The sequence below is a fragment of the Nomascus leucogenys genome, chromosome 17, assembly GCF_006542625.1.
Source record: "Nomascus leucogenys isolate Asia chromosome 17, Asia_NLE_v1, whole genome shotgun sequence".
NCBI classification, from domain to species: Eukaryota; Metazoa; Chordata; class Mammalia; order Primates; family Hylobatidae; genus Nomascus; species Nomascus leucogenys.
The window spans coordinates 74,501,265-74,523,991 of record NC_044397.1 but is presented as its reverse complement, the minus strand read 5'-3'; the positions used below and the strand labels follow the sequence as shown (position 1 = coordinate 74,523,991).

General features: G+C 52.9%; 1 protein-coding gene across 4 annotated transcripts in view; it reads right to left on the bottom strand.

The window, feature by feature from the left end:
- Nucleotides 1-7,457: 7,457 nt before the first annotated feature.
- The window catches only part of CRHR2 (corticotropin releasing hormone receptor 2), a 48,181-nt gene continuing 32,911 nt past the window's right edge, over nt 7,458-22,727 (bottom strand). For 3 of the 4 annotated variants that reach the window (XM_003270490.3, XM_003270489.3, XM_003270487.3), the window contains 9 exons: nt 21,063-21,172; nt 20,604-20,721; nt 18,239-18,392; nt 17,701-17,761; nt 16,113-16,185; nt 11,541-11,626; nt 11,193-11,328; nt 10,654-10,695; nt 7,458-9,224 (listed from right to left, as the gene is read on the bottom strand). In XM_003270490.3, coding sequence (XP_003270538.1) covers nt 9,084-9,224; nt 10,654-10,695; nt 11,193-11,328; nt 11,541-11,626; nt 16,113-16,185; nt 17,701-17,761; nt 18,239-18,392; nt 20,604-20,721; nt 21,063-21,172 — 921 coding nt within the window. In that variant the 3' untranslated portion in view covers nt 7,458-9,083. Of the gene's footprint in view, nt 9,225-10,281; nt 10,424-10,653; nt 10,696-11,192; nt 11,329-11,540; nt 11,627-16,112; nt 16,186-17,700; nt 17,762-18,238; nt 18,393-20,603; nt 20,722-21,062; nt 21,173-22,727 lie in introns of those variants that run through there. The other variant, XM_030796067.1, reaches the window with a different exon arrangement.

Below are 22,727 nucleotides of genomic sequence, written 5' to 3'. Positions count from 1 at the left end.
TGTGCTTTTTTTAATGTGTAAGACTTAGTGCACAAGTGAGCCTGCACAGAATTTGCCAGCCTCTGCCTGCATTTGTCGGGTCTTAAAACTCAATCACCAATAATTAGCACAAAAGCAGTTATGCTAACTAAAATAATTTAGGCAACTTGAAACCTTTTTTGGCTCATCAAAACTCACTGTTGCTGCATCTAAGTGTGAACTAATTGACAGAGAGATTAAGTACAATAAAATTGTGGGAAAGAAAAAACCCACTGGCAAGCTTTAGAAAGTCTTTATTAATGTTTTTTAAAAAAACTTGAGCCCAGATTTTCCATTTTTTTGTCCAGCCTGTCAAGTCCACCTGCACTCTATATCAGAATCGGGCCACTTCTCACCACCTTCGTGGCCACCAGCTTGGGGCAAGCCGCCATCATCACCCATCTGGTTTATTGCAAAAGACTTGTCTGAACTCTCTGTTCGTGCCCTTGCCCCTTCATCAGCAGTTTTCCACCTGGCACCAGAGTGATTGCATTGGTCCTCAAAACTCAGTGGCCTTTCCTGTCCTGTCCTGTCCTGTCCTGTCCTGTCCTTTTTCCTCTCCTTTTTCCTTTCCCCTTTCCTTTCCTTCTCTTTCTTTCTTTTTCTTTCAGATGGAGTCTTGCTCTGTCGCCCAGGCTGGTGTGCAATGCCGCTATCTCAGCTCAGTGCAACCTCCGTCTCCCAGGTTCAAGCGATTCTCCTGCCTCAACCTCCCGAGTAGCTGGGATTACAGGTGCCTGCCACTGTGCCTGGCTAATGTTTGTGTTTTTAGTAGAGATGGGGTTTCACCATGTTGGCCAGGCTGGTCTTGAACTCCTGACCTCAGGTGATCCACCACCTCGGCCTCCCAAAGTGCTGTGATTACAGGTATGAGCCACCTCGCTGGTCCAGCTTTTCTTGTCCTGCAAGAATAACGTAGATCTACACCCACCCCCGTGCCAACCACCCCCATGCTGACCCTTTTCCAGTGGCCCAGCATGCCCAGGGCAGGACCTTGGTACTCAGTGATATTCTGTCTGCCTGCAGTGCTTCCTCCAAAGATAGGGTTCCCACAACCACTCCCTCATCTCGGGACGTCATTCAGCAGTCGCCTCAGTGAGGCCTTGCTTAGCTGCTTCATCTGAAGTTTCAATGTGCGCCACATCCCCCCACAACCCCCACATTCAGGCACATCCCTTTCATATCGCCTTCCTTGTTTTCTTTTTCCTCTTGAGGAAAATATTTTTGGTCTCCCCATTAGAATGTAAGTTCCGCGAGGACAAGGATTTGGGTCTGTTTTGTTCTTGGCTGTATCCTCATTGCCTAGGGAAGTGCCTAGCACTTAGTAAGTCCTCAGTGAATATATGAATGACTTAATGAACAAATGAATCTTTCCCTGCAGGGCAGCTCTACATTTCTGTATTTTGGTATAAAAACTGGCTTAGTTAGAAATGGCTACTCTCACACACAACTCACCCGTTGGCTCAAGCCCCACGTCTGTACTCTGCAAAAGGCCTGCAGCCACTGAATGGTTGGGCAGGAAGGCAGGTTTCCAAACTTAATAGAGTGGTGCCCTTTTTGAAGGAAACAAGACATCAAAAGCCTCTGTAGTACACCAGGAGTCCCCATTTTGCGAAACTTTAGCTAATGTTGTATATTTACCCTAAGACCATCTTCCATTTGACACAGAAAAAGAGGTAACTGGTAAGCATTTTTAAAGATTATCACTAAAATAAAAGTAAATTAAAAAATCTTTATAACACTGGTGGACTCTGAGAAGAGGTTCCATGCAGAGAAACTAAGACTTCAAGGTCTTTTAGGGACAAGAGTTCCTAGGCTGGTCAAGGCACCCTGAAAGAAACAGTATCACTGGGTAACTGGTATTGGCATTTCGGGGTTGGACCAGATGTGGCCCTGCCTTCGAGCCCTTTATGACCTGACCTCACATACAGTGGGGGTGGCCACGGAGGAGGCTTGGCCCTGGGCCTAGAAAGGTGACGTCGCCCCATGTGGTGGTGAGGTGGGTCCTATGGGACACACGGCGAGCGCAGGGCCTCGTTAGCACTCCTGCAGCCTGTTCACACATGGGTCCATGCCTCCCAAGATGTGTTTCAGGGGGCCTGGGTTGGGGCATCTAAAACACAGCCAGGCCTGAGCACCACCAACTTAGAGAATTCTTGCTAGCTAAATTAGAGCATTTTAATTTTATCTTGATGTTAGGGGTTTATAAACTTGGATCTGTAGTTCCTTCAAGGATTTCTGTAGAGGTGTCATGCTCTATTTATACCCATCTGTGTTTTTCTAGGGGAATGGATCTATCCCATCTCCAAGGGGTCAGCTGCCCAAATGAAATCCAGGTCTGATGCAGGTCATGGGGGCCTCTTTCCAGATGGAGCTCCTTTATGGGGAAACCCACCAGCATGGTCACCTCATTTCTTCAGATGCAAAGACCTTCACATTCAAGTCTGCAATGAAGGGGGAGGGGGGTGGCCCAGAATCTTTCAAGCTGAAGGATGAGATGGATCTGGAGACACCAGGCTGGGGTGTTAATTTGCTTAGGAATTGGGGGCCTCCATAGAGCACACGTGGAAAGTCCCTGAATGGCCAGAGGGAATATGGATTCCCTTGTAATTGCAGGTACAGCATTTGGGCCGAGCAGGAAGCACAGGGAAAAGAGGTGGCTGCATGATCGCTCATGGGCCCCCCACTGGCCTTCCCCAGAGAACACCGGACTAGAACTGGGGTTGAAGGAAGAAATGATGAGTCTTAGAATTTCTCCACCTTCCTGGGTGGAAGGGCCTCTGTGGGGATTCGTGATGCTGGATTGTTTATCATAGTTGGGCCTTAGAAAGCTAGAGGGGGCCTTACTTGACGCTCTACAGAGCTAATTCAGAAGCACAATTAATTACTTCGTCATATTCACAGCAGAAGCTGAAGGACAGTTTTTTTCTGGAACTGGAATCATTAGCTCCTACTTGCCCCTGCTCAATCATTTGTCCACCAAGCAGACACTGAGATGGAACTCAGGACGTCACCTCAGAAAATCCCTTCTACTCAGGTTCTCCTTCCAAAGTGCAGTAGCTGACGTTCAGAATTTCCTATGGATCTGGCTTTCATCATTCATTTATCCAAGTAGCATCTGTGGCCCCTGCTGTGTACGCAGACAAATGTGGAGTTTAAGTAGGGTGATCATATAATTTATTGTCCAGACCAAGACTCGTGAGATTGAAAGGTATGCTATTAATTACATGAGGTCACAGGAATCATCCTGGACTAACGGGGGCAAACCATGTCTTGTCCCAGCTTAGGGAACTGCTGAAGGGCAGCCTGCGTCCAATGCCAGTGGGAAGCCGAGAACCATTGAGGCCTGGAGCCCCTTGAGGTGAGGTTAATCTGGAGACAGCTGCAGGAGAGTCTGCAGGGTGTGATGGAGGCCCTCCCGCTCCCGTCTGCTGTCACTTGTGAAGTAGAGAAGAGGTGATGCCCTCTGTCTGGGACTGGCCTCTGGGCTCTGGTAAAGGTAGGGTATGGAGCCACAGACAGATTTCTCCCGCTGTGCAAAGCCAGTAGATCTCTGGGACTTCTTTGTGCCTTCGGTCATTCTTGTGGGTTAACCAGCTCTGGGTGGAACAAATAGGAAAGGCTGGTTTATTTAATGAATGTTTCTAGGGTTTCTCCTGAGTGCAGAACTCTTGCTGTGGGCCTAAGAAACAGCACATGCCCCCTGGAATGACCAGCCCAGCAGTGGAGTCTGCGGAGACTGCTGAAGGAACCCCTAGAGGGGACACTTCTGATTAACGGATAGGTTTTGCCGGGTGATGGTTCTGTGACGAGGGAGGCCTGCTACAGCGCTGTGTGGGAGGGCCTTGAGGCCTAAACAAAGAAATCCCTAAGAGGAAAATCTGGCAGAAACTCAGCCAACAGGGCAGTGATGCCCTCTGCCCGTTCCTCCTGCTAATTAACATGTCTAAGTGGCACAGCCCCCTCAGGAAAATTAATGGCACCTTCAAGGCGGAGCCTGGAAGCCATCCTGGGCATACTGATGAGTAGATTCACATGTTTTCTTTCTTTTTTTTTTTTGAGACCAAACCTCACCCTGTCACCTAGGCTGGAGTGCAGTGGTGTGATCTCAGCTCACTGCAACCTCCGCCTCCCAGGTTCAAGCGATTCTCTTGCCTTAGCCTCCCGAATACCTGGGAGTGCCACCATACCTGGCTAATTTTTGTATTTTTAGTAGATATGGGGGTTTCACCATGTTGACCAGGCTGGTCTCGAACTCCTGACCTCAGGCGATCTGCCCACCTGCCTGCTGGGATTACAGGCATGAGCTACCAGTCCTGGCATCGCTGTTACTTTCTACAGCACGTGTGTGTGTGTGTGTGTGTGTTGGAAAGAAGAGACAAGGGATGTGTCTTTTTTTGCTGGCCCACACCCCAGCTGTCAGAATCACCAGGGGGCTTGTGAAGCATGTGGATTCCTAGACCCCACCAAGTATGACTCCTGAAGCCTGCTGTGCAACATGCCACCCGGTTGCTTCCAGGTATGCTCTCAGAACAGAGGGCTGGGCTCCCTGGCTGAAGGGGTTCCCCTGCTTCAAGCCCCTCCTATGCTCTCGGCCACCCCAGCCACTGGTTCCACCTGAGGCACAGCTGTTTACCACCAAACCCTCCCCTACCCTGGCTGAAATGTCACTCTAGGAAAGGACTCCCCTTGGGCCTCCCAGCCCTAGGCCTGCCTCCATGCCCCATGACATGTGCGGGGGATACTTTGTTCTCCTGAGCATGCCATTTTCTAGTCCCTTCACCTGTCCCTCGTAGGACAGCTCTCTTCCCATCCAGCTGCGTCAGCACACATCCCCCACCTGCCCAGGGCCTCTGAAGATGCTGGAGAAAACACAAGTAGCACAGTTGGGCCTCTTTCCCTATTCTGTTTCTGGGGCATCCGGAGGTCCGGGCCTGCATGGGGGTGAAGGCAAAAGAAGTAGGGAGGGCAGCTGAGGTCCTTGTGCCTAGAAGCCAGCTGGCTTGAGGCCACTGTGGGCACGGACTAGGAGATGGACAGGGCAGGGGTCTGAGGACAGGCGCAGCCTGCAGGAGCCAATGTGTCTTTTGCCTGCCTTTTCCTTGTGTTGTTCTCAACCAGATTATGAGTTTCTTGAAACAGGAAACTTGTCTTTCTGTTACTTCCATACCTGGCACACCCTGGTGTTCTGTGAATGGGAAATGATGGAGGAAGGTGCGTGCGCCTCCCTCTCTGGGTCTGTGCGTGTGTTCCTACAAGTTTCTCTGTGTTCGTGCCCTTGTGTCATTTCCATCTGGGCCTCCCTCTCTGTGGCCGTGGGAATGTCGGCCTCCATCTCTAGGGAAGTCTATATGCTGGAGGGACTTTCTGCAAGTGCCATCCCCCACAGGTCTTGAGGCTTCAGGCCCTCAGGTAGCACCTCCACCATGGGCACTCCCAGCAGGGGACCCGGAGAGAAATGCCATCCCTGCCATTCACCTCCTGCCCCACAGATGTTCCACCACCCGGCACTCCTGCCGCCGTGTGTCATTTACCAGCTTGTACCCCAGCAGGTACTTTCTAGCTGCACTTTGATGATGACCCAGGGACTTGAAGCTGTGCTGGGGTCAGGGCTCTGCCTGTTACTCTCTCTTGGAGTGGGGCCAAGAGGCTGGTGTGAGGACCTGCGGCTGGCTCAGGTCTTCCCCAGTTGTGTAAATCAGGGTGGGTGAGAGGGTTAAACAGGGACCCTAAGGGCCCCCAGGATCTGGGTGCTGGAACTTGCCTGCTACGGAGAAGGAGAGTTTGCTAATAAGGCCACTTTCCAGGAAGGCCAGCTCCACGAGGTGCTGCCGGTGCTGAAGCAGATGCTAATGAGGACTGGCTTGGCTTGAGGAACAGGTGCCTAACGAGCTTAACAAGTGGGGAATCCAGAGAGATGGCCTAATGGCTCTGGTGGCATTTTAAGGGCAGAGCTCAGTGGGAGCCATAACCAGGAGACCGAGTAATGAGGGATTCAGGGCTGGTGTGGGACCAAGGAGGAGCCTCCTCTGAACTGGAAAGAGAGCATATCGAAGTGCCTGCTGAACAAAGATTAGCAACTTTGATGCTCTTCTCGGTGTTGGCCTTGGCAGGCCTGGCCTCTCAGCAGGGATCACAGGCCCTTGGTCCCTCCAGGGAGCAAAGGACAGTTGGCATAATAAGCCGGGGGCTGCATTAAGAAGCAGTGATGAATGCCTGGGACTTGGTGCCAGGCTCTGCAGCGTCTGCTCTGATAAGCACCTGCTCACAGCCTCATCTGGCCACAGAAATCTCCAAGTGGCCTTTTGGGGGCCAAACCATTTGCAGCTCCTTGCTCTACAAGAGCCCCAATGATGCTAATGGATGCGGCCATCATTGCTGCCACTGGGTGGGCAGTAAGACTGTCTAAGATACCCTGAGTTCTGAGTTCTGTCACTTGAGAAAATAAGGGCGCCCCAACCTCCCTGCTCTCTTGACAAGAGAAGCAGGGCTCACACTTAACCTGCAGTGCACTCCCGCACAGCTGGGGGTGAGAAATGGAATGAGCTGATGACATGGGCACCCAAAGCCTACTGCAAGTCAGATAACGTTCAGTTCATCTTTTTCAGCCAAATTGAAAGGACACAATTAAACAGCCAGCTGATAGGTCATTTTTGGTGACAGATCACTATGCAGTTTTGACTGTACATCTCAGCAGGAGTATAGAGAATTGACTATCTGGAGTGCCAGATCATCTACTGAATTGAAAAGGCTTCTCAGCACACCCCACTATAAACAATTAAAAAAGAAAAGAATTGATGCTGAGTCCTGATTTATTCTAGCAATAAATATTCACCTGTAGATTCATTAGCCATTAACTTCCTATCCATTTCATTCAGCTGTGTTTTCAATAAATTTTCCTTTTTAGGTTTAACTAGTTACTTATAAAAACTTTAGGTATCCATGTTGGTTTAATCAGTGGCTTACTGTATTTTGTATAAAAAAATAATTGTAATAATTCAACGCAGAAGATTATTTTAAAATCCCTTGAACCTTTGGTCATAGAAAATGAAATATTTTAATTTTAATTCGTACATATATTGTGTGGCAGAGAAGTATGACAAAGTGAGCAATAAAACACTTTCAGCCGTAAAAGTAATGCATTAGTATAAAATTCTATAGGGCAATGGAATGAAGCTACACATTAAAAGAGGGAGGAAACAATGTAACATTTCCCACAATTCAAGCAGAGCTGGCCAGCCTGAGCAACATGACCAGACCCTGTCTCTACAAAAAAATACAAAAATCAGCCCAGCATGGTGGTGCGTGCCTGTAGTCCCAGCTATTCGGGAGGCTGGGTTGGGAAGATCACCTGAGCCCAGGAAGCGGAGGTTGCAGTGAGCTGAGATCTTGCCACTGCACCCTAGCCTGGGTGACAGAGTGAGACCCTGTCTCAAAAAAAAAAAAAAAAAAGAAGAAGAAGAAGAAGAGCTGGGTCAGGTGTTTTTAAAATAGATGAGGGTGGATGTTAAATCACCATGGTGTTCAGAATTCATTGGATGTATTTTAAAGTGTTGCAGCAGTTTTATTTAAAAATGTAAATATTTACAAAATGGCAGAAATCACACCTTTGAAGGATTTAAAACTTAAGTAAAAAATACTACATGTCAACTTTAAAATGTGCAAGATGGGATACATGATTTTTCAAAATTTATTTTTGTAGGGGGTACCTAGAGCATTGGTTCCTTTTGGAAGCAATGGCCTGATGCTTCTCCCTCCCTGACTCCTGTGGCTCTGCTGCAGGGACACGGACGGAAGCCAAGCCTGGAAGCTGCCCTGGTGGTCGACTGACGGGCCGTGTCTACCCTTCCCACCAGATTCCAGAGCCTTGGCCTTTGGGACACGCCCTGGCTTGCTGGATGAGCTGCACACCTCCTCCAGGCTGAGTCAAACTGCCCTTGGTTGGGGGCTGGGGCCAGGTATTAGCCTGGTTGGAGTGATAAGGGACAGACCCGCCTGCAGGTGCTTTGACCATAAAGACTCCAAACCTACTAGAGGTCAGAGAGAGAGAGAGAACTGGCCCGAGGCCAGGGCCCGAGTCCACTAAGGAAGACGGATGTGGCCCCTCAGACCCAGCCACGATCCTTGGCCTACACCACTCTTCGGGTGCCTGGGTGACTTGACCAGAGGGGAGGCCACTTCCAAGAGGCATGGTTTATTTCACAGAGAGCAGAGATGTTTCTGAAGGGGAGGCTGGAAGGCAAAGGGCAATGGGGCATGAGTTTCAATCACCGAAGACATGGTTGGTTTCTGCTATTCCCATCCCACGCCCCCCTCCTCCATGCCTCTGCTCCTCGTTTTGCCCTGCACGATGCAACTGGTTGACCTAAGGATGTGGTTGCCCTCATGGCATCTTCCTCAATTCCCTAATCTGTGGACTTAGGCAGAGAAGGGGTCTCCCAAGAGAGGAAGCCAGTCCTGGAAGCCTGCCCCTGAGGTGGGAGGACGGCTGGGGAGGGGACAGAGCAACAAGGGTGGGGTACAAGTGAGCCTCTGTAGGTGAGAGCCCCTGGGATAAGGCAGCCAAACTGATCCTTTACTCCAGTTGGCATACCCCACCCAACTGCAGGGGCACCACTGAGCATGGAGGCCAAGGGCCAGTGCAGGACCACACCATCGCCTGGCTGCTGGCCCCGTGAGTAGGGCAGGGGAGCCCTGTGTCTGCTACTATAAATAGCTGTGTGTGTTGGACAGGTCCTTCTCTGCTCTGGGCCTCAGTTTCCTCTCTACAGTGAGGCCCTGGCCAGAGAGGCTGGGATGGGCAAATGCCTGCAGACATCTGACTGGCTCTTCTCAGGGGGTCCTGTGAATTCCCTCTGCTTCCTCTTGCACTGAGCCTGGTGGCCCCTACTCTTCCCTGTCCCTTGGAGTCCCCCTTGGCTGCCACACCCCCTCTTTCCTGCCAGGCTGGAGAGCTGGTCTCTCCCCTCCCATCTCCTACCCCACGAGAGCCTGCCCAGCCAGGAGAACCCAGAGGAAGAAGGTGGAGGAGGACGGGGGAGCTGTGCAGGTAGGTGACCAAGGGGTCACACGGTGGCCGTCTGCTTGATGCTGTGGAAGCTGAACCGCGTGGGTGATGTAGGGATGGACATGGCCCGGGCCACAGGGACTTGAAGGGTGTGATGGTCCTGCCAGCGGTGCCACCTCTTCCTCACGGCTGAGCGCACCTGCAGGGAAGGCAGAGGCTCAGCTGGCTCCCAGGGACCAACCCTGGGCTTCTGGGACCATCCCCTCCCCTGCTCTCTGCTCTCATGGGTTGACTGCCACCCTCATGACAAGGAACTGTCTGCTTCCAAAACCGACGTCCTTCCCTGATGCTGTTGCCTCTCTCCAGGGGCCCCTTCCTTATCCTTCTCCTGGAGAGGCTTGACTCCACACCTCCTTTACTCCACACTGTCCTCCCAGATCATCCAGTTTCCTCTGGACACACTGCCTTCCCTTCCCTGACTCACTCTGCCACCTCAAAATTAGCATCTTGGGACCAGAGAGCGCAGCTTGGAGACTTGGCCCCTTCAGCCTTCTTGGGCCCCTGCTCCTGCAGGGCATTGGTGGTGCACGCCCAGCTCACACACCTCCACGCCTCCTCCTCCCTCCTGAAGACTGTCCCTCTGCACCCCTCACCTTCTCTACCTCCTGCTAGACTCCCCTGCCTGACTAACCATGGCGTTTACTGCCTGAAAGGGAAAGCTCTCTGTCCTGGTCATTTCTAAAGTTGGCGGTACCCAGTGCCATTTAAGCTTCATTTGTTTGGTAATTGAAGAATTTTTTTGGAAATTGGATGGTGTCTCTCACATCCTAGCTTGCACATGGTTCAAACAGAATAAATGCTCCATAAACATCCTTGTTTGTTTGCCTTACTGGCCCCCTCTTTTCTTCTCATCCAGCCCACTGGACCCGTCCCTGCTGATGGACTTTGCAAGTGGAATGTGCTTTCATCCACAGAGACACAGGCCTGCATAGACACCTCGCCAGTGCCCTGTGCAGAGACAGGCAAGTGCATTCCTCTGGAGTGTTCGGAAGCTTCTGGGCCCTAGGGGCTGTGTCTGCTCTTTGCTCCATGTCCTCATCCACCCCTGCCCAGGTATGAGTGCGCTTCTCCCCTGCGTCAGCTGCACTGGGGCTCTGGGCCTCATGGTTGGCGCCAAGCTTCATGGCCGCCTGACTCCCAAGAGCCTGCTCTTGGTGTGTGGGCTTTTCTGTGGCAGGTAGTGGAGAATGTGCTGGTCTCTCTTCTGCTCCCTGAGTCCATACAGACCTGACTGCATGGCACACATCTCTTTCTGGAAGCTTCCTCCTGTCACCACCTCTGCTCTGGCTTCTGTCTTCCATAAGGCCCTGCAGCCTGGGCTTCCCTGCTCACCCAGCTCTGAGTGCACGTGTGGGGCGCTGGCATGTTATTTCGGGGCTGCATAGTTGACCTTCTAAACTGGCTCCAGCCCCTGTGAGGAGGATTCCTGTTCCCCTAAGGCCGGGTGGTATCTCAAGCCTTCCTCTCCCTGGCACTCCAGCAAGGCTGGGCAGCACCAATGGAGCCGCCCTGGAGTGGGGTCTGAGGACTTGGATATCCCAGGCCACCCCGAGGGCCCGGCTTCATACCTCCCCATTGAAGAAGCAGTAGAAGACAGACACGAAGAAACCCTGGAAAGGAGGGAAAGGAGGGAGTGGTCAGTGACCTGCCTGAGCAGCTGTTCTGCCTGGTGGGGTGGCATTGGGGACAGGATGGTGGGGGGGGACAAGTTGACCCAGGAACCCCTGGAGTCAGAGCTGGGTGGGGTCCTAGCCTCAAGGTGCAGATATTCCACGGTCCACTCTGAGTGAGCAGTGGTCACAGGCCTGGAGCCAGGCAGACTCCAGTCTCCTCAATATTGTGTGACCCGTCCCAGGGCATTTGGCCGGGCTGCCTGCATCCTCAGAACAGGTGCTGGGACAGTAGGTGTGGGCTGGTAGGACACAGACCCAAGCTGGGATGGGGATGACCGGCCAGGCTCAGGCTGAGCGTGTAAAGGCTTCTAACTCTGTGGATGTAACTGAGCCATGGGTGTGGCAGTCCCACGGGACCTTCTTAGTGAGGGGATGACTGCCAGAGCAGCCTCAGGAAAACTCACTGTGGGGCCCCATCTGGTCACAGGCCCCACCTGGAACGACTGCAGGAAGGAGTTGAAATAGATGAACACGATCTGTGACAGGTCGTCCTCCCCGGGATTGACGAAGAAGAGCATGTAGGTGATGCCCAGGAGGGGCAGGAGCACCAGGGTGGCCTTCACTGCCTTCCTGGGGGCGAGAGGTGGACACAGGTCTGAGCCTATGCGGCAGGCAGGGCCTCACCCGGTGGGACAGCGGGAGACAGTGGCGGTGTTTCTTCTGGGAGCTTGAGCGAGCTCCCTGGGTGAGGCCTGGGGCAGAGGGCTCTGCCACGAAGCAGGGGGATGGCCCGATGATCTCCTCCTCTCCCCGTTGCGGGGTCAAGGCATCCCCTCATGTACCTGTACTGGATTGTCTCGGATGTGGTGGACGCACGTAACTTTGTCATTAGGATTCTGACGATGTTGAACAGAAATACGAAATTGATCTGGAGGGAGGGCGGGCATGGGAAAGAGGGAAAAGGAAGGAGCACATGTTTGAGATGAGCCGAGAGGCAGCCCTCTTCCCCACAGCCCCCTGGAAACCCATGTCCCATGCACACACCTATCCTACCTGTCCCCCTAGCACCTGCCAGCATCCCAAGGCCTGGGCTCCTCCCTTGCCAGGATGGGGAGACAGCCCCATTTTCCAGGGCCTGTGTCTCCAGGCCAGGCCTGAGGAGGAAAGGCGGCAGCCTCTGTGGGTCATGACTGAGAGCACAGGGCACGCCCTCTGAGGCTGAGAAAGCCCCCAACCCTCTCCCCCGCATAGGGACCCTACAGAAGCCCCCTTCCCCTCTCTGCCACGGGGTCCCTACTTGTTGACTGAGGGGCTCTCTGAGTCCCTTGCACTGTCACTGGCTCTAGGTCGGCCTGAGGTCCTTCTGACTGAGGACAGCACTGCCATGGTGGGGCGGACAAGGCCAGATGGAGGGATTAAGAACTCAGTTGCCGAATGAGTGATTAATCTGCCAGCATCCTGCCCCTGTGCCCAGGAACTCCAGAGCCTTCATAGGCATCCTAGACAGGGAAGATGGATGGGCTGTGGAGCTGGCTCTGAGGCCCCAGGAAGGGCCTCATTTATCTTCATTCTGAGTTTTCCCTCAGCACCAGAGCCTCCCCACCCAGCCCCTGGCCCTGGAACTGGCCTGTGTGGCTCCCCAGCCACTCCCTGCTGGGTGTGGGTCCCCATGGGCCTGCGATTGCCTGTTCCTCTGTATCGGCTGTGACTGTGACTGTGTTGTCCCCTGGGAGCTGCGGTGTGGGTCTGTGGGTCTATCCTTTAAGCACTTGTGCAAGTGTGTTAGCCTCATAGAGCGGGTGCATGCGTGAGCATGGATCTGGGGCCCCGGCACATCTGTGTTTCTCTTCACCTGCCTCCGAGCATAGGCAGGCAGGCAGGCAAGGGAGTGCGTGTTGGCCTGACACAGTGGGGCTGTTTCCTGACAAAGTGCTCGTGGGCCAGAGGGAGACACATGTTAGCCCAGGGGTGTCTGCTGGCTCGTGTATGCACACCCACTCACACACACACACACCTCTGACACTCTGTCAAGAAAATCCATTGCTTCTTAAGCTTGGGCTAGGCCCTTCTAACCCTCCCAAGTTCTGAATCCTGGCTGGGAGAGGAGGGACACAGGATACAGGCAGGTATCCTGAGCCTGTCAACCTGTAGCCTCTGGATGCTCCCCACAAGCTTTTGGGTAGCCCTAGGGGCAGGGAGAGCTCACACCCCACCTCAGCCACTGCCTGCTGCTCTCTTACCACATAGTGGTATGACCTGGGGGTCCCAGGGAGGGCTGGGGGTGGAAAGCCTTCAGCGGGGCTGCCATGACCTGATACCCCCAGCTTTCTCCTAGGGCTCACCTAATTTCCAGCTCCTGGGTCTCCGGCATATTCCCCTGGATCATGGGACACAAGTCACCTTAACATATAAGTGAATCCTAATTTTCTCATACAAGTAATACAAAGTATTTGACCTTTTCTGATTCTTCCTGACTTCCCTGAGAGTAGAACTGTTGGAATCAAAATATATTCTCATTTCTGCCACATTTTCTTGAATTCAATATCAATCGTCCAACATCCATCAACCCATTAATCAATTCAATTACCCACCCACTTTTATTCATCCATCCATCCATCCATCCATCCATCGATCCATCCATCCATTCATCCATCCATCCATCCATCCTTCCTTCCATCCATCCATCCATCTACCCAACAACCAATTCATTCAATTATCCACCTACTCTTTTATCTATCTATCCACGTACCCATCCATCTACCCATCCATCTACCTGCCCAATAACCAATCCACTCAGTTATCCACCTACTCTTTTATCTGCCCATCCACTGGCCCATCCATCTCCATCCATCTACCTAGCAACCAAGGCCTTGTCTCCATCCTTACACTTGGCAGGCATTTAGTTATGTGGCCCCACTCATCTCAGCTTGGGTCTATGTAACCCAAAAATCCTTCTTTCCTTTGAGCCTGTTTCCCAGCCTCCCCCTTCACACCACCACTGGTACCTTCCTCTCTCTCCAGGGAGCCTTCTGGTCACCCTGCCCACACTAAGCTCTCCGGCTTTCCATTCTTGGACTCTACCTCCCTGCTAAAAACACACTCCAGTTCTTTAGTAAGAACTGTCTATTGTACCCTGCCCTCATTCAGCCTATTTCTGGTTTTATTTAATTGTTCATTCATTCAATGAATCAATGGACCATGTGTCAGGCTCTGAGCCAGGCATCAGCGATGGCGAAGTGGACAGGCAGTCACAGCCCCTGCTTGCAGAGGGCTTGTGGCCTAGCTGGGGGCCTGGAGGGGTTGGGGGAGATGACATCTTTCCTAAGGTGTCAGAAAGACCTGGAGAAATGGCAGATGGGCTAAGAACTGAAGATGAGGCCCCCCTCCCAAATGAACTGAAGCACCAAGTCCTAGTCTCATGGCTCAAATTTTGACTGTTCCAATTTGCAGTTGTGTGGCCTTGGGTAAGTTGCTTAACCTCATGAGCTCCTGCTTCCTTGTCTGCCCCCAAGAGGGCTAACCACAGAGCTTGCCTTAGAAGATCAGCATGGGCTGAAATAGTCACAGAGAGCACTAAGACCTGTGTCTGGCCTAGTGACTGCCAATCCTTTCCCATGACACCAACAGTGACAACGCCAGCAAGAAGTCAGGCTTCCTGCAAACTCAACCACCTGATTCACTTCTCAGAACCAGAAATAAGTGAGTGTCTCTTAGCAGCAGAAATGCAGCTGTGAGCTGCTGGGGAGTGTAGGGATGGCAGGAACACCAAACACGTGTCCAGCCTCGAGGACAACAGGCAGATGGTGGGGACAAAGCAGGAGACCTGCCTTTGGGCCTCAGCTCTGCTAGCTATTAGTGGTGACCTTGGGCAAGCCACTTCATCTCTCTTGGCTTCTTCCAATGTAAAATGGAGAGCATAACCCTACTTCTTTTAGGACTTGAGCATGCAAGGGTTGGAAATAATGTAGATAGGGCTTCTGGAAGGGCTCAGCTTGGAATCTGGAAGCCCCTGTTGGTGCAAAGAGCTGGGCCCAAAGGAAAGAAGGAAAGGGCTCGTGAGCACAGACGCAGGGTTGGAGCCAGAGAAGGGGTCTGGAAGAGGAAGCAGGGAGCTGGGTCTTGACACTGAGCTCTTGCATTCCTCGCCTCCCTTTCTCTTGGCATTTCCTCACCACCTGTCCAACATCTTTACAGTTGGGGCTCACTCTCTGCCACCATTGGTCCCCCATCCAGGCCAGCCTTCCTTGGCTCAGTTCCAGGCTCATCAAAAGCCTTATTCCTCTAGGAAGGCCCTCGGCAGCTGGTTGGGAGGGAAAGGATCTCATGGGGTTTCCGTACACACTGAGGGGTGAGTGACTCACTGCAGCTGGGAGTCCAAGGACAATCCTACTAGCTGCTGACAAAACCTGGCTTCTGCCTCTGAAGTGAACCAAGCCCTGATGGTGGAATTTCCAGCAGTGGGTGAAAAACCTTCCTAGTCGTCATCAGTTCACATATATCAAGGACACTCCAAAGATGGAGGTCAAATGAAACCCGAAGTTACAGAAAAAGGAGAGTAAGAAAATAAAACAGATAAGTAATAATTGTCTCCAAGGTAGACAAAAGAAAGCCCCACCAGGCACCTTCTGTGTGCAGGAGGAGATGGTACTCTCGCTGAGTCTCCCAGAAGGAACTGTGGCCCTTTAAGGAAGCCGGTACATACAGGAGCCTGAAATTACTGAGCCTGAAATAAGTCTTACATAAATGCCAGTTTCTTACGGGGCTTTTTTGTATGTCTTTCTTTCTTTCTCTCTCTTTTTTTTAAAGGTATGATATATAATGGGTTCCTTTTGCAGAATGCAGCCTCTACTTAAACTCTCTCTTAAAGCTCATTGTGGATGAAAGATGTGTGGCAATTATACCTTAGGTGCAAATACATTTGGCAAAGGGCGGGGAGCTGGGCAAGGAACAATTGCTCATTATGCTTCATCCCGGTATTCACCGCTTCAGGTTGGGGGTGGTGGGCTGGACCTGGAGAGGGTCACTGGGGGCCAAGGGGAACGTAGGTCTGGAATGAACAGAAGCCCGCACACTCTTCTCTTGTCACCAGCTGCCTGCTCACCTGACCGTCTCAGCATTGTACAGTGTCAAACCGGGAGGGCACAGGAAGTCTACCCATCAGATCCTTTCTCCTCCCAGAGAAAGAGCCCTGAGGTCACCAGAGTGGTGTGGGGCTGCGCCAGGGCATCAAGCATGAGGAAGGGAAGGCCGGGTGGTGCTGGGGCACAGGGTGGCATGGACTGGGTATGGGGGTGGCATATAGAGTGTGTGCGCAGGGCTGCCCATGCCACATCTTTCCCAGCATCTCTGCCTGGGTGGGCCCTCTTCTGTCCTCTTGGCACCAAGCCCCATCCCAGCCACCGCTGAGGTCTTACCAGGAGCACGAGAATGATCGGGCCTTGGTAGATGTAGTCCACCAGGTCGCCGGGCTCCTTGCCAAACCAGCACCTGCGAAGATGGGGTGGCTGTAGGGGGCCTGCTGAGCTGGAACTGGGGGACCCCCCCCAGACTTGGGCCCAGGGTCCTCCGGCTTTACCCTTCCTGAGACCCAACCTCCAGGACTGCCCCTTCCCAGAAAGCCTTGGTGGAAATACCAGCTCCACTGACCGCCCTCGCCCACCAGGCTGTCTTTTGCCCTACGTGGTGGGTCTGATCTCTCCAGCCCGACTGAGGACAGGCCATGGGTCTCTTTCTCCTCCTCTTTCGCCTGCCCCGTTGCAGACTGTTAGGCATAGGACTGCGCATGCAGGAGGCACAGGAATAAAGGGAGAGCTGGGCTCCCCCTTGCTGGCCCAGGGCCAATTGCCTTAGGCCATCTGTTCCCATATTGCTTGAAACCCGCTGTTCCGTGTGCCAGGCACTCACTCGGCCACACAAAGCAGCAGATGTGGAAGTGGAGCCTTCTACCTCCAGCCTGGGATTTTGTGTCTTTGAGCCAATGCTTGTGCACCCAGTGAGGGGAGCTGCTGCCTGGCTGGCCTCACTGGCTGCCAGAGGCTTGATTCATTCTCTTGGGATGCTGGTCAGGGGAAATGCTTTAGGGTCTGGGTCAGCCAGCAACTACTGGACCACAGGGAGGGGCCATCAACTTTGGGGAACTCATTCCTCTGAAATCTTGGAGGTCATCCAGTGCAGACCTGCCTCAGATAGGATTCTCCCTGTCTCCCAGGGTTTCTGGTCTCTGCTTGGACCCCTGCTTTGACAGGAAGCTCACCACCTACCAAGGCAGCCCTCTTCTTCTTGGCAGCTTTTACTCTTACAGGCTCTTCCTAATGTTGAGCTCCTGGAACTCTACTCCATTCTTGCCCCACCCTGAGAACAGATCCCCTCTGCTCTCTCCAGGCTCTGAGACAGACCCCTTGGAGGTTTGCATACAGGCTGATGTTCCCCAGTCCCCGCTGCTCTCAGCTGGTGACACGTGACTTTCTGGCTGCTCCTTGGCTGACCCATGGCCAGAGTTGCTGTCATTTGGGCTGTGGCTCAGCATATCACAGCCTCCGGCATAGGGAGAACCTCAGGATGGGACACTGCACCCAGGCAGAGACTGAGACTTCAGAAAAAAAAACAAGCTCTGTTAAATGCTCATGGACTCTTTAAATGCTCATGGACAGCTCTGGATGTCATGTGCAGCCTTGGCCCCTACCACATACCCCAGGCCAGAGCTGCCACATCTAAGTCTGAGAAAGCCTTACAAAGACCAAAGGGGTCATGCATTGGTGGGGGGGGGGGGCACTTCAAGGAACCACAATTCCTAACTTAATTCAGCAAAATTCCTTGAGCCCTACCACGTGAGTACCTCTAAGTGCAGGGCTATTTTTTTCAGTTTAAGGACAACAGGAACGTGGATCTGTCTAGGTGTGGCTACAATTCCTGCTCTACAGCTTGGTCAGAGCCCAAGGCTGACCTGTCCTAACACCCCCATGCCCTTCCCCATGACCCCCCATGGCTGGCCCATCCACTTACTGTTCATTCTCATAGTAGAGCTTGCCAATGGCCCAGGCGACGATGATGGGGAAGGGGATGCCTGAAAGAAAGACAGACTTGGGCTGCAGGGGACAGATGGACAGGGACCTTCTTGTAGGACATACCGCAGGGTACCACAACAGGGCTAGGATCATGTTTTTACTCTTCCAACAGCAGGCCACCCATAACCCCAGGGGAACCCTTTCCCTCTACCCCTGGCCCATGCCCCTGCCCCTCTCTCCAAGCAGGGATGTGTGATTTTGTGATAGAGAAGTAGAGCCAGCCAGTTTCTGAGCCAGAGACAAAGGCCTTTGGACAGGTCCTTCCTGGCAGGGGGAGAAGAGCTATTTGAGGAATATCCTTTGGAGGGATCCTTTGCTTGTGCCTCACCAGCATGGAGGGAAGTAGCTGCATCCATGGGACTGCGCTGGGGGTGGAGGGTAGGGCCAGGCTCTGGTCCTTGGACCCAAGACGAAGGGAAATGGCCTGGTGAGAAGTCCTCCCCCCAACTAGGCCCCGCTGCCCCCGGGACCCTCACACCATCCGATGAAGAGGAAGAGCCACTTGCGCAGGCGCTCAGTGGAGTAGGTCATGACGATGGCTGTGTGCAGGTAGCAGCCTTCCACAAACATCCAGAAGAAGTTGGTCACCACAAAGTAGTTGAAGATGGTGGTGATGCAGCGGCACCAGACCTGTGTGCAGGGCAGAGGCTGTCGGGAGGCTGCCTGGGGACCAGGCAGGACATACCCATCCCCAGGCAGGGCAACAAGACACAGGGCTTCCCAAAGGGGGTTCGTGGACATGCCATCAAATACCAGCGAACCCCACTCTGAAAAGCCTCATCCTTCTCCAGTGCTTTTTCACTCTTTCAGATTAAGTTAAGGTGCCATTCTCCACTGGGGCCAGTGTGTTTTTTTAACTTCTCTCTAACTCTTTCTAATTTTTCTTTCTAGTAAAGAGAGCGAGAGTCTGGCTCTGAGCTTTCTGTAGGCAGAGGCTGGAATTCAACCATCTTGTTGTGTTTTCATTTTAGTTTTTTTGAGTCTTTGTCAATCCATAGCAAGTCAGACCTGCTTCCTTTTGGGGATGGGATATGGAATTTCATTTAGAAAAAAATGAAAAAATAAAAGTGAGTAAAGTGAGTCAAGGGTGTATGAAGTGGGGCTGTGGCCAGGGAGGGGATTCTCCAAAGACTCTGGGTTTGGGAACTTCTGGACTTGGCACAATCATTACTAGCTCTGGTGGGAGACTTGCAAAGTACACGGCCTCCAGCAAGTCACCGCACCTCTCTGAACCTCAAAAAGTCACCCTGCCTTCCAGGGTGGTTGAAGGAGATAGAGGATGGCAAAGACAGGCACGAAGGTAGCTGTGTTGTGGCTGTTGTTGTGCCTGCTGTGTTTTCGTGCCTTCCCAGCAGAGGGGAATTTGTCCCTGTCCCTCTGAGCAAGGCTACCTTCCCCAAGCACCAAGGCTACCTTCCCAAAGGAGGCAGAGAGGGCAAGACCCTGCCCCTTTAGAGCCACGCAGTGGGCCACAGCAGGGCCAGGATCTAGGCCATGGGCTTCCAGGCTAGAGCTCCTCTCAACAGACCCCACCTGGTCATCTTCCCCACAGGCTCATCCCCAGGGCACCTTGAGAGCCAAGGCTAGGACATGGGGAATGATGGAGCCAGCTCAAGGTCCGGGGAGCTGTGTATCAGGGGCTCTGCTTCTGCATACAGCCCATCCTCTCTGTCTGGCTCTGACAGCCCCAGTTCTCAGATAACCCTCCTGTGCTGAGCTGTTGGCTGCTTCTGGGCTTCCCTGCACTGTCCCTGTGGCTGTCTGTCTCCTTTTTTCTGAGAAAGTCCTGCTGAGGTGGGAAGCTACCAAGCCCCTCCTCCCAACCCTACTTTTCGTCCGTGGTTGATGATGTCCTATTAGCACAAGCCTATGTTGGAGCTGGAAGGCACCCTCAACTTGAGTGAACCTGTTTGGTTCTGAGGCAGGGTTCTATGTGGGGCCATGTTATGGATCACACAAGGCTGGTGTCTGCTCAGGCACAGCCCACCCAAAGGAAATGTACTGAGAAGTCTCTGTTGGTGTGCCACAGGGCTCTGTGATGGCCCAAGACTAGTCTACAGTTTCACAATGGCTTGGACACAGTACACAGCAATGGACAGAAATCCAGAGTGGACAGTTAGCATGTGGGATAGCCCCTTATGTAGGGGTATCATCACTGCATGTGACCTTGGCGAGTCACTTAACCTCTGTGAGTCTCAGTTTCCATGTCTATGTAATGGGAAAAATGATCCCTGCTGGTCTCATTGGGATTAAGTGAAAGAAAGCTCAACAGAGGTTAGTTCTAGCCTCCTTTTCTCAAAGGCATCTTTGAGGGCACCTGAACCCACAAGATGAGGAGTGGACTAGGATAAATATGTCTAGAGTCAGCTTTGTGAAGCTCCTAGCCTGGCAGCTTTCTGCTCCTCCCAGCCCAGCTCTGGTGGGACAATGGCTAGGGTAGAGGTAAGCTCAGGTCTGGTTTTGCACCTGAGCCACAGCCCAGATGAGAGCATTCTGGCCATGGGTCAGCCAAGAAGCAGCCAGAAAGTCAGGTGTCACCAGCTGAGAGTAACGGGGACTGGTGAACATCAGTCTCTATGTGCAAATCTCCAAGGGGTCTGTCTCAGAGCCTGGAGAGAGCAGAAGGGATCTGTTCTCAGAGTGGGGGCAAGAATGGGGTGGAGATGCAGAAGCTCAATGTTAGGAAGAGCTTGTCAGAGTAAAAGCTGCCCAAGTAGAGGGCTGCTTTAGTAGGTTGTGAACTTCCCATCAAAGGAGGGGTCCAAGCAGAGACCAGACAGATGGGTGCCCCCGGAGCCCAGAGCCCCCCAGGTCTAGTCCCGAGTCTCCCTGAGCAGTGACCTCATTGCTCTCGTGTACTTCATGGTCAATGAGCTGCAGCAGGAACCACATGACATTTCGCAGGATAAAGGTGGTGATGAGGTTCCAGTGAATCACATTCCGCAGACAGCGGATGCTCCTGTGGGAGGTGCAGGTCAAGGGTCAGCCAGGGTCAGGGGTCAACTGGGCTGGGTTCCCCCTGAGGCCAGGTAGAGACTCAGCCTGGGATGAGGGCAGGGCTGCACTAGGAGCCACTTCCCACCCATGGTGACCACAGTTGGGCCTCTGAGTCCAGCTCCCACTCTGCACCCCACATGCCTGCTGATGACCCATGCCCTGGCACCCCACCCAAACCCCCCTTTCTCCACTGGCCCTTTTATCTGCTGGGCCCCAGAATGGAGGTGAGAATGTCTGGGAGAGGTGAAGGGGGTGCCGTAGGAGGAGGGATGAGGAGAAAGCAAGGTGGAAGTGTGGACTCACCGCAGGGCCAGGAAGAGCAGGAAGGCAGCCACCAGGGCTGCCACAGATATGCAGTGGCCCAGGTAGTTGATGACTAGGGCAATGCGATAGTGCAGGTCATACTTCCTCTGCTGGACAGACAGACATGGGCAGGGCAGATGGGGGCATGGGCACATGGGGGTGGGGCTGGGTACTCCAGCCATGGCCACCTCTGTGTCCTGACCTTGGGGGCAGAAGTATTCTAGCTGTCATTGCCAGGCCTGGCTCTTAGAGTTTGTTCCTATTGGCCCTGGGTGGCTCTTGTTGTTATAAATGGCTATGGTCAGGCCTTCCAACATGCATTTATTTTTATTTTTTTAAAGATGGGGTATCACTCTGTTGCCCAGGCTGGGGTCCAGTGGCTATTCACATGTGTGATCATAGTGCACCGCAGCCTTGATCTGCAGGCCTGAAGCAATCCTCCCACCTCAGCCTCTCAAGTAGCTGGGACTACAGACATGTGCCACTGTGCCTGGCGCCAACATGCATTTTTGGGGGCACGTTTTGAGAGGTATGGGTACAGATTCTTTTTAAAAATTCTAGACTCTAGAATGCCTCTCCTGAGTTTAGTCTCAGCCCAGATCCCAGCTGGCTGAGTGACTGAGGGTGAGTTGATTTTTATCTCTGGACCTCAGTTTTGATGTCTGTACAATGGGGCCAACCTGCCATCCTATCTCAGAAGCAATGGCCTATGGGAGGCCTGGGGTGGGGTACATTGAGATTAGTCTGCCCTGGAGACCACACGAGGGGGTGCACTGTCTATAGAGAATTTAGAAATTCTATCCAAACTGAATAAAAGTCAGTTGACTTTTAATTATCACCAAGTGTTGGCAATTTGAACAAAGTTAGTGATGAAATACTCCTTCCTGCCAGGGAGAGCCACTCCTCCTCCCTACCCACCCACTGTGTTGATTCTCCACTGCTGGAGGGGCAGAGAGAGTGGAGGTGAGAACCGAGGGCTGGAGGCTCCCCTGCCCATTGAGTGGCCTTCCTGCAGAACCCCGGTGGCTCACATTTTGCAGAATCACTTTCTCAGGGCGGGGGAATGTTTTTCCCTCTCAATTTGGACTTCATTTGGGGCAAAGTCCCAGCCCCACTGAGGACTGTGCTGGGTAATGAGGAGGGGATGGAGCTGAGATGTATTCTTTCAGGTCAGGAATGAGGCGTAGCCTTAAGGAGAGGAGTTTGGTGCCTCAGAAGCACCGAATTGAATTCCAGAGCAAGAGCTGGAGCAGGGCTCCAGAGAGGCAGAGCAGGACCCAGCTTCCCATGGGGACAGCCCTTGGGGGGCTGCATTTGTTTCCATGTGGAGTCACAGAATCAGAATGCCAGATAGGGAAACTGAGGCCCAGAGGGAGAGGAAGGTGTGCAGTCACACAGCCTCTAAGATGATGGGAGCATTGATTACACGGTCATTCCCTTTTTGTGTCACATGCCACCTTGGCTTTGTCCTTTAGCAGCCCAAGCTCTCTTGAAGGTAGGACTCCATGTCCCCCTTCTCTACTCCCCTACAGTGTCACTGAGCACAGGGCAGGACACTGGGGGCAGGGGCAGGAGGTACAGAAGGGAGTGACTGGGTGACACAAGGACTGGTCTGCCCCCCTTGGGATCTTCTGTGCTCAACCTGAGTCCAGATACCTGTGTGAG